We start from the raw sequence: 16,660 nt of genomic DNA, 5'->3' as shown, positions 1-16,660 counted from the left end.
GAATGGGAGAAAATATTTGCAAATGAAGCAACTGACAAAGGATTAATCTCCAAAATTTATAAGCAGCTCATGCAGCTCAATAACAAAAAAACAAACAACCCAGTCCAAAAATGGGCAGAACACCTAAATAGACATTTCTCCAAAGAAGATATACAGACTGCCAACAAACACATGAAAGAATGTTCAACATCATTAATCATTAGAGAAATGTAAATCAAAACTACAATGAGATATCATCTCACACCAGTCAGAATGGCCATCATCAAAAAATCTAGAAACAATAAATGCTGGAGAGGGTGTGGAGAAAAGGGAACACTTTTGCACTGCTGGTGGGAATGTGAATTGGTACAGCCACTATGGAGAACAGTACGGAGGTGCCTTAAAAAACTGCAAATAGAACTACCATATGACCCAGCAATCCCACTACTGGGCATATACCCTGAGAAAAACATAATTCAAAAAGAGTCATGTACCAAAATGTTCACTGCAGCTCTATTTACAATAGCCCAGAGATGGAAACAACCTAAGTGCCCATCATCGGATGAATGGATAAAGAAGATGTGGCACATATATACAATGGAATATTATTCAGCCATAAAAAGAAACGAAATTGAGCTATTTGTAATGAGGTGGATAGACCCAGAGTCTGTCATACAGAGTGAAGTAAGTCAGAAAGAGAAAGACAAATACCGTATGCTAACACATATATATGGAATTTAAGAAAAAAAACGTCATGAAGAACTTAGGGGTAAGACGGGAATAAAGATACAGACCTACTGGAGAACGGACTTGAGGATATGGGGAGGGGGAAGGGTGAGCTGTGACAGGGCAAGAGAGAGTCATGGACATATACACACTGACAAACGTAAGGTAGATAGCTAGTGGGAAGCAGCCGCATGGCACAGGGATATCGGCTTGGTGCTTTGTGACCGCCTGGAGGGGTGGGATAGGGAGAGTGGGAGGGAGGGAGAGGCAAGAGGGAAGAGATATGGGAACATATGTATATGTATAACTGATTCACTTTGTTATAAAGCATAAACTAACACACCATTGTAAAGCAATTATACCCCAATAAAGGTGCTAAAAAACAAAAAAAAAGATGTGGCACATATATACAATGGAATATTACTCAGCCATAAAAAGAAACAAAATTGAGCTATTTGTAATGAGGTGGATAGACCTAGAGTCTGTCATACAGAGTGAAGTCAGAAAGAGAAAGACAAATACCGTATGCTAACACATATATATGGAATTTAAGAAAAAAAAATGTCATGAAGGACATAGGGGTAAGACAGGAATAAAGACGCAGACCTACTGGAGAACGGACTTGAGGATATGGGGAGGGGGAAGGGTGAGCTGTGACAAAGCAAGAGAGAGGCATGAACATATATACACTAACAAATGTAAAGTAGATAGCTAGTGGGAAGCAGCCGCATAGCACAGGGATATCAGCTAGGTGGTTTGTGACCACCTAGAGGGGTGGGATAGGGAGGGTGGGAGGGAGGGAGATGCATGAGGGAAGAAATATGGGAACATATGTATATGTATAACTGATTCACTTTGTTATAAAGCAGAAACTAACACACCATTGTAAAGCAATTATACCCCAATAAAGATGTAAAAAAAGAAAAGAAAAGAATATCTATAAAAATATTTTTACATGATGCTTATTAAAACTGTATCATAGGGGGCCTTCCCTGGTGGCGCAGTGGTCGAGAGTCCGCCTGCCGATGCAGGGGACACGGGTTCGTGCCCCGGTCCGGGAAGATCCCATATGCCGCGGAGCGGCTGGGCCCGTGAGCCATGGTCGCTGAGCCTGCGCGTCCAGAGCCTGTGCTCCGCAACGGGAGAGGCCACAGCAGTGAGAGGCCCGCGTAACGCAAAAAAAAAAAAAAAAAAAAAAAAAACAAAAAACTGTATCATAGGGATTTAGAGGCTTCTTCTGATCTTCCTGTTGGTTATTAGCCTTAAAACAAATGCATAAAATCCCTATAAACTAAATAAATTTACTCATTTTTTAAAAAGCAGAAAAACCTACCAAATCTTTATCATCAGTTTGTATGCACTGTTGACTCTTCTTACTTTTTTCATAAAAATATTGTTTGATCTAGGTATAGTACATTTTTTAGTGTATGTATTTTTTCTAGTTAACACTAGACTTGCTATAAATATCAGATGGTCTTTCAAAGATTTTGTGAACTTAATATTAAAAACGTATCACAGATGATCTACACCTCACGTCGTCAGTCTGAATGAAAATGACACCATTATCAGCATCATCACTAACATATTTCTTACATTAGCTGCCAATACTATCAATTAGATATTTCACTGTTATTTTAGAAATGAGCATGTCACAAGCATGTCATTTGCCACTATTTTCTCTGGCTAGTAATAAATTCAAAGTGTTCTTTGACAAAGGACATCAATCAGGAGAGCAAAGAAACCTGAGTTCAAATGTAGATGGAGGCAATTATTAAAACTATAGCATAGAGACAAATTGCTTACCATTCTTAAGCCTCAATAACTCCCTTAACAAGCTGCTGAGAGGATTAAATGAAATAATGCATATAAAGCATTTAACACAGAGCATGGCACACACTAAGTAAAAGATTTTAGCAGCAGTTGATGATGATGTTGATGATGATTTCCTAAAAAAGATTTCAAGAACCATCCCTAGCAGTATGCCCCAGACACACTTGACTCATCTCCTACACTTTACCGGAGATTCTTGCTTTCATTCCTTTTCACTGTTCTATGTCCTATGTTCATAGCCTCCATAGTGAGGCTTTGGTAACATTACCTCTAAGAACTTCATTAGGTAGCACTCAGAACACCTACAATGGACACTGTGCCCTCCATGAGCCTCTTTCACACATGTTGTAGCTTCTGATTGCTCTTGCTTGATATAAATTTGCGGGAAGCTGCCTTTACTCCACACTAAGCATAGGAGAGAAAAATGGCCAGTGTCTCTGGGGAATAATTAACAAAAGACAGTTTGTTTCATCTTCATGATAAAATACAGCATCCCTATTAAAAGGCAAATTCATCATTCCCAAAAGTTAAATAGAATGACACTTTAAAAGTAATTCCAGCTGATTAAATTTAGGGTTCTGAAAAAAATTTTAATTCATGAATATACTCTGAATCTTTCATTTGATTTTAAAATGTATAAATGTTCATTTAACTTTGAGCCCTTGCCTCTCAGTGTTCTATTCTGAGCTAGTCAAACAAGTGGTAGCAGGCATGCTGGGCTCAATAATACTGCCTCTCATATTTAAATACTCTTTTTCACTTGGATTGCAAATTAAAGACAGTCTCCTGAACACTGACACATTTTCAATGATTGATTTTGCAAAACGTGTTGATTTTTCCTACACTGTTTTGCCTCTGTGTATGTCAACTTTGGCCTTCTTTTCTTGCTCCTTTGCAGTGCTGCTGTCTCTTTGAAGCCATTGTCTGCCTGATATGAAAAATGTACATTAAACCTCACGACTAATTACATACATAGAAAATTCCTGATCTCAAATATAAAACACCCATGCCCAGAAACTATAACAAAAGCTTCTGACTATGTACAAAACTCTTAATCAAACCTTTCATTCACTCGGATTAAAAGAAATTCCAATAATTTATTTTCTGTTAAAGTTGTCTTTATATCCTTTGAAAAGTGAATTTCTTATGCATGTTACATGCCTATAAGTCAATCCATTTAACATTAAACCCCACCTATTTCCTCCACAAAAGTTTATACTTGCTGTTAGGTCTACTTCAATTAAGTGCTACTCAGTAGAATTGTTTCATTCTAAACACAAAACTATTTAGTCTTAATATAATGTCCTTTTCTTTTTTTTAACTCTCTCTGCACTAAGCATTAGCAAAGTAGACTTTCCCCAATAAATCCTATAATCTATGGATTAAGTACATGGCTTCTTGTATTTAAAAAACATACTTGGAAAGAGAATGAACAGAAACTTCTTTCCCCTCGAATTCCCCAAAATATACAAAACAATGTCTCTAAATCTAAAAGGACAGTGCCTTACACACACGCTGCATGTTAATAGTATATAGAGAACAAAATTTCATCTCAGATAACCTAATTGTTGGGAAACTTATTTTTCCTGAACAGACTAGTTTTAGAGTTAATTTAACCAATCGTTTTTTTTTAAGCTATTGTATGCAAGGCCTTGTCTAAGCACTCTGAGAGAATACCTGCAAGGAGTTTAGAATCTAGTGTTGATGGACGGTGAACAGTATACAAATGGCAATCATATGAAACAAGATAAGCACTGAGAAAGGGCACACTACAGGAAGGAACAAAGACAGTGTGAGAAAAGTTGTGGCTACTCCCCTGCCTGGCTCGTTAGCATGTTAGAATTTTCATAAGGCCTACCAGCCATCATTCGTTTCCACCAGCGATCCTAGCAACAGACTCCCCTAGCTCCCGGTCTACCGAATCTAGGTACCCTACTCGATTATGCTGTTGCTTGCCTTTTTGTAAGAACAACTCTCTTCTGTCTCTAGTTGTTGTTCATCTCATGCAGTTACCAAGTGCAGTAAATGCATCACATGCCACCACACGACTATTTTGGGAAACCCTGCATTGACTACCAGTGTACCAACTGGCTAGTGCAACCCTGGGTATGAAATTTTAGTTGCTTGAAAATGATGTTTCAGAATGGAAAGATGAAAGGAGGAGGAGAAGGGAAGTAGCCACACTCCTCTTCAGAAATGGCCACGATACCTAAGCAGAGCAAGTCGGAGTAAGGTCTGCACATGAGCCAAAGCTTAGAATTTCATTGCCTTTGTTGGCTCACGTCACTTCTTTAATTAATGTCACTTTCTCTGGTTTAATATCAGAGCAAGTGACAAGAGTGCTTCTGGATGAATTGTGTTTTCTGAGGACTGTATGGCATACTCTCCCGCAGTCTGACAGAGGGACGTGCCAGTTTTACTTGGCAGTTACAATGCACCAGCTTTAGTTTTAGTAGTTTAATTTGTGGCAGTTATATGTTTTGAATACGTTGAAGTATTCACAATGGTCTCATGGAATCTGCTCCATAGATAAAGTTTACACAGTGGAAAAGAAAAAGCAATGGCTATTAAGGTGATTATGAAAAAGCGTCTCTTGGCCACAGCTGGTCTTACAGGCATTCCTGTAAATTTAAGAGCATTTAGGGGATATGATTAGAGTGATCACAAGGAATGATGCCCTTTTTTTTTTTTTTGCCCAGTTCTGTAGCTGGTGTGAGACGATCATAAGGAATATGATATTTAGAACTCAATTTTATGCAAAATCCATTATTCAAGAAGTGAAGTTTATATACATGATAGACATGCAATGAAATAAATGTTAGAATAGGAAGCTTTGTTACTTATGCATTAAGTTGGTTCTAACATTTTGGTAAACTAACTTTTTATTGATATAAAATTCAGAAGAATTTCTGCATTGAGGAGAAGGGACTTAACTTTTTCCCTTGGTTTGTTAAAGATCTGTCTGTTTCAGGCTGAAGTAATCTGAAGGTTTTTTATTTAGTTTTTCCTTCATCTCCTTTATACACTTTTGTGAAGTGTCATCAGCTCAGGGTGAGAGCTGCCACCAAGGAGTTCCAAACTTTACCTGCCCTTTCTAAATTTAGGGTTCTTTACTGCAGCAGGTTGAAGATCTGGCTTTGAATGCACCTGGCTCTGCTGGAGAACAGAAATATTCATCTCCACTGAATGCATGCTGCTTAAGTGCCGGAGGCCCTTGCGGGAGACTAACTCTCATTGGACACTTCATTACAATACTTTCTCTTCCCTACATGAAGTAGTAATTCTCATTCACCAAAGACAGAATTTTGCCTGACACAGCCACAGGAGCTCCTGTTTGACTTTCGAAATTAATCAACCTCGAAGCTGGAGTAGAAATGGCATGTCCTTTAACCTTAAGCACAAAAAGCTCTCAACAGACTGCAGTTTTTATATCCCTGGATGGGAGTTTGGGCCCCTGATACTTAAACTTGATGCACATACTGGGTTTCTGGCATGCTTTTGCCCACATCCATCTGCTAGGCTGGCACTGTGCCCATTCAGAAGGTGTGATGCCAGTTTCAATAGGGCATAGGTGCCAATCAAAGATGGGTTTGGAGGGGCAGCATGCAGAACTCAGCAAAAGTCAGCTCTTCTGCCAGAAGATCCTCCTGTTATCATATAATGCCAATGAAGGGCCACATGCTTCATTGCCTGAGATCACATTGCATCTGTAGATGTTCCTGGCCTTCAATGGATGTCTTTCTACGGAACCTTTTTCCTCAAGTATTACTTGATTGGAGATGTTAAAGAAAAGTCTACCTGACTAAATGAAGCCCACCTCTTTAAAAGAAACAATGGAAATCTTCAACAATTTTCTTGAAATAATTGCTAAGTTTTGTGTCTTTCCTCCTAAAATACCCTTTCACATAGAATACTGCATAGCGTATTCAGTTCACATAATGGAGTTATAAGGGACAAACTTTCTGAAGGACCACTAACTGCAAAACTATGTAAGCAGTATAAGACCCACAAACACTTTGAATCATTGTTAAATGTGGACGGTAGACAAATTTTTATCATCCAAATAGCTAATTTCTAGTGAATTCTTCCATTTAGAGCTTTAGAGTTTCTTAATTTTCTTTTCATTTATTTTATAAACATAGATATTCCTGTTTCTTAAAAGAAGGACCATACTTCCTACTCTTCTTCCATATCTAAAGAAAAAAAAAAAACCCTAAAACACTTCAGAAGCAAAAGTCTATCCTTATTTCATAAGGAAGCCAGAAGCTCCCGAAAGCTGGCAGTTTTTTTATTGTGTGGCAATAGAGGTGAACTCATTTCATGAAGAAGACATTTCCCTATAGCAAACAGGTTTCAAATTTAAAAACCTTGACCACTGTAAAGTTATAAGATAGTAACAGGTGCAGTGAAAGAGACATAATATATAAATTATTGAAGAACAGAGCAGTTTGTAAATCTTCCCTTATGGCAAAAGAGTTTGAGAGTAAAAATGTTGAAAATGAAGACCCACAATATAAAATATGTTAAAAAGAAGATCAGACACTTACAAAAATGAAAGAGATAAGAAAAGGCTAAGTAAGCCTTAGAAGAACACTCTCTTTTTATACAAAGAATCCAAACTTTTGCAGATACTTAGATTTCTTAACTGATAAGTAAATGAACACTCTATTAAAACTCAAAATTAATAGCCGATGGACAGCACATACAAAATTAAAATACAACTTCTAGGGACTTTAAATATTCTTGTGAGAGGTACATCAAGTTTATTAAACTCACAAAATCCCAAGTGATCTCTTCCTCTCTTGAGATAGTATCACCTACTACCTCTTACACCTTCATCTGAGAACTAATTTATCTTATATACTATAGTTTCTAGTACAAGTTATCCTTATTTCATATTTATTTCCTTCTTCTTTTCACCCACACAGTATCATCTGCAAAATTTCCTAGTAACAACTGTGGTTCCTAGTAAGCACTGTATCAGATAAGACTAACTGCTTATCTCAAGGCCTTCTCTATAAAACACTGCCAAAATAACATTTAACACAGCAGTATATAATGAGCAATATATGTCTCAGTAACTCTACTTTGTTGCTAGCATTATCATTAGGCTCCTCCGAACACTACTCTGCATACCTTAAAAATCAATCCATTCCAGCTCACTAGAAAGTACAATAAGTAAAAACCATACATGTATAAATAACCTTTTCTATTTCTTCATAAATAGAAGTCTGTTTCATCAATAAAATATGTGTTAAACTTCGATAATTTCTAAAACTCATAGTCATCCTATCCTCTTCCCCCTGCCCTACCACCCCCCCCAAAAAAAAAAGATTTCTTCTGTTTCTAAAGAGAAAAATTGAGCTGATCTGAGAGGATTACCCAAAAAATGCATGGCAGTCACTTGAAGTCTAAACATTTATCCATGAAAAAATGATTGATCTTAATGCTTCAAGAGGGCTAATTTTAGTTATAATAACATATTATTTAGAAAAGATAATGCTATTGAGTTATTGTCAGTAAAGCATATATAGATTTTTTTAGATGACATCATGAGAGTTAATTTGTCTCAGTTTTTCTTGTGACTAAGAGTACACCTCTAAGGTTACAGGCTGGAGTTAAGGGTAACATCTACAATTATGGAAGAGAATAAAGCAACTGGCTTGTGTGGATTAAGCAGCCCAATCTATCTCCATCTCTCAGGCAAATAACCGTTGAACATCTAGTCTGTGCTTGATATTCCAAAGATGCTAAATTGTCATGGTTATGCTCAAAATCAAAAAACTAAAACTTACACAGATAAATCATTTCCATTTGTACTAATATAAGAAGACTTCATGAGTACATGAAGAATTTGGCTGAAATTTATTACCTGTAATTCTGTTTTTCTAGATTTTTTTTTTTTTTTTTTTTTTTTTTGGTACGCAGGCCTCTCACTGTTGTGGCCTCTCCCGTTGCAGAACACAGGCTCCGGATGCACAGGCTCAGCGGCCATGGCTCACGGGCCTAGCCGCTCCGCGGCATGTGGGATCTTCCTGGACCGGGGCACGAACCCGTGTCCCCTGCATCGGCAGGCGGACTCTCACCCACTGCACCACCAGGGAAGCCCTGTTTTTCTAGATTTTTGACTAATTTCTGAAACACGGTATCTTTCATATCTGAAATATAAGATGACAGCTTAAATGAGAACTTTTCACTATGTCATCATGGCTACTATTGTAAATTTTAGTGGGAAAAATAGATAGAGGTTGGTAAGTAAAATGTCATTCCACTGACATTCTCTTATGTTCTTAGTTTTACCACATTTAGTAGCTAAATCCATCACAGTCCATGGCAGGACAAATGGAAAAACCCTGCAGTAGATGTCTTTGTCACCATCCTAATCTCCTGCGGCACCAGACACTGAATTTAGAGTTCAACTATCACTGAGAATGGGAAATTCTAAATAAATAAATAAATTAGATTGAACTGCTTATCGAGTTCCAAGTTCTTTAAAAACCTTATCTTATTTAATCATCACTATTATTATTACCCCTAACATACAGAATAGAAACAAAGACTCGTGGATAGGTGAAAGTCACTCAAGTTTGCAAAAGGCTTAGTCAGGTCAGAATTCAACCCAAATTTGCCTAACACCAAAGCCCATGCTTTTATTTGTGCAATTCTCCCTTAGTTTGTTTGGTTCTATGTTATACCTAGCACTAAAGTAGAATTTAAACTCTTAGTCTCTCCTGAAATTTTATAAATTTTTTTCACTTATTTGATCTCCTGAAATTTTATAAATTTTTTTCACTTATTTGATCCCAAAAATAGCAATTTTTTCCACCCCCTAAACCAGTTTCCATTCTCCCTTTTCCCCTCCTCTCTTTTCATATACAAAGAAAGAACTCTGTCTTGTATTCAGACTTTTCTTTTCCTTCTTATTACTATTTCTATTAATGCTACAAGCACATTATTTCTCCAAGTCAAGAGTAAATATAAAATATTTCTGCCCCTTCCCCTTTTCTTCTTGCTGACTACTGAAAGGCCTTGGATACTGATCTCAAAGCTCGAGGACAGTTGTACACACACAATGAGTTAGACACAGCGGTTAGCTTCTTCTCAGCCTTTGGTAACAAATGCTGATGAAGTGTCTGCTGAAAGAGTATATCTGGCAAATATGATGCTTAAAAAGAATGTAGCTGGACACAAAGGAAACCTGAATTTACCTACTTCTTCATTTATATACAGGAAGTGATGAGAACCATGGTAAAATGCAAAAACATGATATAATTTCATATGGACTTGCTTAGCTTTGAAAATAAGTAAAAGCTAATTTTAATGAAGTTGTTGCTGATGGCAACTCACTGAAGAGCTGATTTTATGATTTATGAATGCCACTTTTGATAGAACAATAACAACACTTGGAACACACAGCTTTATTATATATTCTGAAGTATGGAGACTTTTCCTCAAAACAGCTAAACATTTCTTTAAAGTCCTTCCCCCAACGTGTGCACTTGCTTATATTTCCAGGATCCAGGTTCTGAAATTCAGATAGTAGGGGATATTTCATAACATATGAAACCTTGAAAATTGTTGCAAAATAAATCTTACTGAGAAAAAAATAAGTAAAAAAATATGTGCAGTACTTGGACTGAAAGAAGCAAAGATTTTTCTGTATTTAACTAGGGACAAATAAATCACATGCCTAAGCAAATAAATTCCTTTTTCACAACAGGAACCACACAAGTAGTGAGTATGTATACGCATATATGTATATGTGTATAGACATATAATTTAAGTTTAAACATGCACTTAAACTTAAATACATATAACACATATAATATGTACATCTAAAAAAGAGACAAGTAAGATCATCACAATCAATGCTTTTCTGTAGTTCTTTGAAATTACTCAAATAATTCAAACATTAGAAAACTGAAAGTATAACTGATAAGCTGTGCAATGCAAGGCTATAGCTCAGCCACATCAGAAATAATTTATTCAACTCCATTTCTCTGACCTTGAGTCAAGACAATGTACTAGAGATCCTTACTCTCTGCCATACAAGAGAATTCACTAATTCAGAGTCTCAACCAACACTTACTCTACAAAGAATTCGATTCTCTGTAGATCCCAAGTACTCTCAGGGTCTTTATCTGCACCATCTAATGTGGTAGCCACTACCTATACGTAGCTATTGAGCCCCTGAAATATGACTAGACAAATCCTGGATTTTAAAGACTTTAAAAAAGTGAAATATTTCCTTTTTTTAATATTGATAATATGTTGGAATTATAATACTTTAGATATATTGTATTTAATAATACATATTATTTAATTAAATTTCACTTGTTTCTTTTTACTTTTTTTTTAATGTGGCTCCTAGAAAATTTTACTTTACATACATGGCTTGTATTACATTTTTATTGAACAGTGCTGTCTGTGTCACTCAATCTAGTACTTAGAATCATAGCATTTTTCAAGGAAGTTCAAATCCTTTAAATGGGGAAGCTGTTCTTTATTTAACCCATACAATAATTTTGTGTTGGTCTTATCTTTCCAATAGATTAGACACTCAGGTGATTAATAAGTTATTTATTAACTGGATTTCATCCATTTGTTCAAAACTACAATCTTAATTTTATCAGAAGAGAAGCTTTATCCTTCATGATCCATGAAACATGTTTGTGTGACAAGGGTGGCAGAATATGCCACCCTAAAATATGCCTCTTTGGCATAAGGATTATTTTGAACTAAAGGCATTTGAAAAATAGCAAATGTAGGGAGAGGCTTCCTCTGAACTCCCTTTATTTGCCTAAAGACAGAGCCTCCAAAAAAAAAAAAAACCTCCATTGTTTTAAATTCCCTCCAGGAGCCCTTCATTAACCAGGAAAGACTGACTCATCACAGAAGAGATGAGAAGTTGACACCACTCCCAAACCTTGTTATAAACTATCATAGCCCACATCTACTCTTCTAAGGGCTATTAATCTTTCCTAAAAATCATTTACTGTCCCTTAATTGGCCTGTATCCCATCTCCCCTTCCCTTATTAAGACGGTATATAAGCTCTCAAATCTCACCGTGTTTTAGGGTATTTATTCACTTTTTTTTCCTGATATTACTGTGCATGTAACATTAAAAAAAATTAATAAATTTGTATACCTTTTCTCCTGTTAATCTGCCTGTTGTCAGTTTATTTCATAAACCCAGGTATCCAGCTTAAGAAGGTAGAGGGAAAGTCCTTCCTTCCCTACACTTTGAAATGTTTAGTGAGGAACCTAAGATTCCTCCAATGAAGGTCTTTTACCAACTTCTTAAATTCCTACAGACACACATATAATGAGTCAATATATTTAGAAGAACTGCTCCTTGAGGGCATTTTTTTTTTTTGCGGTACGCGGGCCTCTCACTGCTGTGGCCTCTCCCATTGCGGAGCACAGGCCCCAGACGCGCAGGCTCAGCGGCCATGGCTCACGGGCCCAGCCGCTCCGCGGCATGTGGGATCTTCCCGGACCGGGGCACGAATCCGCGTGCCCTGCATCCGCAGGCGGACTCTCAACCACTGTGCCACCAGGGAAGCCCAAGGGCATATTTTTAATCACTAATATTTATCTTATTCATTAAATCTGATCTTCTAATGGATATTTCTTGATCATTAAACTACAGATGCAAGGTAGCCCTGAATAATCCTTTTAAAGTCAGTGTAATTTTAAAATGTAGTGTAAAAGTATACTCAACTCAGGTTCCTTACCTGTACCAAAGAACACAAAAACTAAATGAGTGTCTAATTTCTTAATTATCCTAAGATGGGGGCTTCCCTGGAGGCGCAGTGGTTAAGAATCTGCCTGCCAATGCAGGGGACACGGGTTCAAGCCCTGGTCTGGGAAGATCCCACATGCCGCGGAGGAACTAAGCCCGTGCACCACAACTACTGAGCCTGCGCTCTAGAGCCCGCGAGCCACAACTATTAGCCCGAGTGCCACAACTACTGAAGCCCGCGCTCCTAGAGCCTATGCTCCACAACAAGAAGCCACAGCAATGAGAACCCTGCACACCGCAACGAAGAGTGGCCCCCCTTCGCCGCAACTAGAGAAAGGCCGTGCACAGCAACAAAGAACCAATGCAACCAAAAATAAAAAATAGTAAATAAAATAAATTAATTAAAAGAAAAAAAAACAGGGGCTTCCCTGGTGGCGCAGTGGTTGGGAGTCCGCCTGCCGATGCAGGGGACACGGGTTTGTGCCCCCGTCCGGGAGGATCCCACATGCCGTGGAGCGGCTGGGCCCATGAGCCATGGCTGCTGAGCCTGCGCGTCCGGAGCCTGTGCTCCGCTATGGGAGAGGCCCCAACAGTGAGAGGCCCGCGTACCGCAAAAAAAAACAAAAAACAAAAAAAACCAATTATCCCAAGATGGCATGTAACTAGTACCATTCCAGATGTACAGGAGAGAAGTTAATTCATTCCATGCAATAGATGCCTTGAGGTATGAAGGCCCAGTTCTCTAGTGAGGTCTAGTTAAGAAATGACCAGAACCTTGTACTACTTAAATATTAATGATTAAGATTCACAAATGGAAAGTGTTTGTATTCATACAGTTGCATTCTCTGAGCTGTAAAAAGCAATGTTTCCAGGAAAACACTCGAAAAAGAACATTAACATTTTGTCTGGCAGACTGTGTAATTATGCTCTGAAAAGACTTCTAAGAGTCATTCAGAAAAACATGGACAACAAGCACTGGGGTCAGTCATGTCTTGAACCCAGACATTCTACTAAACATTATCTTCATACTACTTAGAAAAGTACATTTATGGATTATATCTTATTTCAAAGTTTCAATTCTCAAAATATTATTAAGAAGTCACAGGTATAGTCACATATATCAGAATATTTGGTGATTTATACTTTACCTAAATATATCAAACCAAATCCTCCAGAGCCAATCATCTTGCCCAGCACCCACTGTTTTCCTTCCACATCATCCAGGACCTTGCCTTCTGGAAGTGGAACAGGAAGTCTGTATTTCTCTTTTCTTCTTGGTGGCATCACTTCTGTTGGCAGAAGGGGTGAGATAGTGATTAAAGATAAAAACAACAGCTAAGAAAACTCCAGTTAAAATACATTTCTCAAAATGTCTTCTATGGGGCACTTTCCCAGGTTCCCAGAAATTAGGATTCTGGAGTCAACTGGGTTTAGGAAAGCCCACACATTTTATCCAAATTGGAGATTCACCAACATTACAATATTGAAATCTAGGAGGCACTGATGTTAAAAAAACAAACAAACCTGCTGAACCTCACTTAACATTTCCGAAATTCAGTTAGGCGGTCAAAATGCCTATTAACAGTGCAGAATACGCCTTAAGAAATGAGTTAACAATATCCAATTACAAAGAGAAAATAAATTTCATATATATGAAAATACTCCTTTCACTAAGAATGCTAAGTGTCAAAGATGAGAAGGTCTTCAGTCACTAGGAAAGAAAATACAGCTTTTGACTGGGAAAACATGGACGACGGCAATGGACATCATTACCAAGCCCAGCAACTGACACAGAGTAGGTACTCAGTAAATATCTGTTAAATGAGCAAAGCATTGGGTTTTCATGGACGTATCATTAAGCAGAGCACTAGGCCACTGTGCAGTTTTAGGGCTGGCACACTACTCTTTCAGCTTCTTTCTGTTCCTCTATATCCTGTCCCTTCCACATCCTCACCAAAGTGAAAACTGCCCTGTCTTAGAGATTAATACAGTACTGCCAACAACAAAAGTATGGACTCCAGGGCTTCCTTGGTGGCGCAGTGGTTGAGAGTCCGCCTGCCGATGCTGGGGGCCCCGGTCCGGGAAGATCCCACATGCCGCGGGGCGGCTAGGCCCGTGAGCCATGGCCGCTGAGCCTGCGCGTCCGGAGCCTGTGCTCCGCAACGGGAGAGGCCACAACAGTGAGAGGCCCGCGTACCGCTAACAAAACAAAAGAAGTATGTACTCCATAGCAGAGCCATCCAACTTTACCCAATTAATTATAATTGTACACAGGTTAGTGAAATTCACTAGAGATTTTTGAGTCGGAAGAGAAAATTTCTTCGGAAAAAACACACACAGCATATAGGCCTGAAACTAACTGTGAAAGTAACTGCCATCTTCTAAGTATTTCCAAAGAATTTTTTAAAACTGGTGAGTGCTTTTGAAATCAAGTAAAGTTTTCATTGTATACGCTATCCATCTTCGGAACGAGAAGGTTTCTGTTCCTTTTAGTAGGTTTTCCCTGCTTCACTTAACTTTAATCAACGCCCTACCTTTTACTCAGCAGCAACACCCCAGGTAGAGCAAAGGAACACAGCAGAAATCTTTAATAATATTCACCTGTCCTCCTCCTAACGCGAACACAAGGGAAGCCAGAAATTTAAATGAACAATGCCCAAAACAGGAAAAGTTTTAACCAGTACTTTATATATACTGACCAGTACTTTATGTACTGGGGCCCAACATTTATTTGCTGATTTAAAACCTAAAGTCTACAGAGAAGAACTTTTCAGCAGGGCATAAATTCTCAATCAGTATAAAGAAGACAAACACAGTTTGGGGGCAACTCTGTGGCATCAGAACTTGAGACCTGAAAGGTGACTTACTATACAATGCGTATTCTGGGCATGGATGCGGAGTTCAAGTTCACAGGAGGAAGCGCCAGCCTCCTCTCAAGGCCAGTACCGACACAGACGTCCCTGCTGCTTTGGGGTCCCCTCCCAGGGCTGCGATGAAAAGTGCTCAACACGAGTTTCCACTACCCAGAGACCTGAACCCGAGCCAAGACTGGGCTTGGGGGCGGCCATGGCGGAGGACCGTTGAGAGCGGAGGCAGGGGCGGGGCAGCGCGGCCCACCGCCCGCCTGTCCTGCTCGGCGGCCCAAGACACCCCCCACGCCCGGCCGGTCCGAACACCCGAAGCTCGCCGGCGTCTGGAGACCCACTTCCCGACTCAAGTTTCCTCTAGACCGACAAAAAGAGAAACCCAATCTCCTTCCCCGCCTCACTCCTCCGCCCCGCCTCTGGGCGAACGGGAGTTGAAGGGGAGCGAGGTTCACGCACTGAGTTAGAAAAAAGTCAGGACCAACCGCGAAAGCAGGGACCGCTGCCCGTCCGGGGCTGAGGCGCGGCCGGGAGGCCCCGGCGTCTCTCTCCGACCGCAGCTCCACCCGGGGCTGGGGCGCCACGCGGGCCGAGCAGGCGGAGAGCGGGGCGCGGAAGTGTGGGGTCCCGACGCGACCCCCAGGACCCGGGGACGAGAGGAGGTTAACCAGGCCCTCCGCGTCCCCGCCGCCAGACCGCGAAACGCCTCCCGCCGGCCTAGCAGGGCCGGGCGGGGCCGCGGGCCTCCAATCCCGCGGGGAGGCGGGCCCGGAGCCGGCGCGGCCCGCGGAAGGGGCCAAACTAACTTCTTGCACCTGGGCCCGCGGCGTTGCGCGCGCCCGACACAGCTCGCTCTGGGCGGAGACTGCGGCCCCGGGCCCACGGAACCTCGTCTAGGCCGCGGCCAGCGTTCTCTTTAAGGCGGCCTGTAAGCGCTCGGGGACGCAGAGACAAAGAGGCGGCGGCGGGTCTACACCATCAGATCAGTTTGGTGTGCATTTGTGTAGAAGGAATTTCAGGCCTCTTGTACCATGATCTCGGTACCTAGAGTTTCCGAGTCAACAGGCCGGTCCTTACTGAGCATTTACCCGGGCGGCCAGTCACACTGGCCAGGCCTCTAGAGCAAGAAGCCTGTGTGAGCAGGAAGGCCTGTAACACAGCGTTTAAGTTCTCAGAGGCATATTGGCTCAAGATCCATTTACTAGTTGGATAATCTTGACTAAACGTAATTACTTTACAAAACTTTCATTTTTTTTCTTTTTTTTTTTGATCTGTGAAATGGAAATAACTCTAGTTATTCAGGTTAAGAAGGTTTGTTAAAGAAAAAATTATTCCGACATTTCTTAAAATGGTAAGGAAGACTATTCAAAACTCTGGAAATAGCAGAAAGAGCTATGCTAAATTCCAAATACAGCAAAGAAAAGCGGCAATTTGTAGCCGAGGACCTGGGTGGGGGTCAGTGGATGGAAAATTACTAAGAGGAAATATCAGGGGAGAGGAGAGGATTCTGGTTAG

The 16,660-nt window shown here is 40.0% G+C and overlaps 1 protein-coding gene across 3 annotated transcripts in view; it reads right to left on the bottom strand.

Annotated features, from left to right (window-relative positions):
- The window catches only part of VRK2 (VRK serine/threonine kinase 2), a 97,450-nt gene extending 81,553 nt beyond the window's left edge, over positions 1-15,897 (bottom strand). For 2 of the 3 annotated variants that reach the window (XM_032652936.1, XM_032652933.1), the window contains exons 1-2: positions 15,631-15,897; positions 13,430-13,570 (exon numbers count right to left, since the gene is read on the bottom strand). In XM_032652936.1, the coding sequence (XP_032508827.1) occupies positions 13,430-13,565 (136 nt within the window). In that variant the 5' untranslated portion in view covers positions 13,566-13,570; positions 15,631-15,897. Of the gene's footprint in view, positions 1-13,429; positions 13,571-15,148 lie in introns of all 3 variants that reach the window. The other variant, XM_032652935.1, reaches the window with a different exon arrangement.
- Between the last annotated feature and the right edge of the window lie 763 nt (positions 15,898-16,660).

The sequence above is a fragment of the Phocoena sinus genome, chromosome 13, assembly GCF_008692025.1.
Source record: "Phocoena sinus isolate mPhoSin1 chromosome 13, mPhoSin1.pri, whole genome shotgun sequence".
Classification (NCBI taxonomy): Eukaryota; Metazoa; Chordata; class Mammalia; order Artiodactyla; family Phocoenidae; genus Phocoena; species Phocoena sinus.
This window is presented reverse-complemented; position numbering and strand designations above follow the sequence as displayed.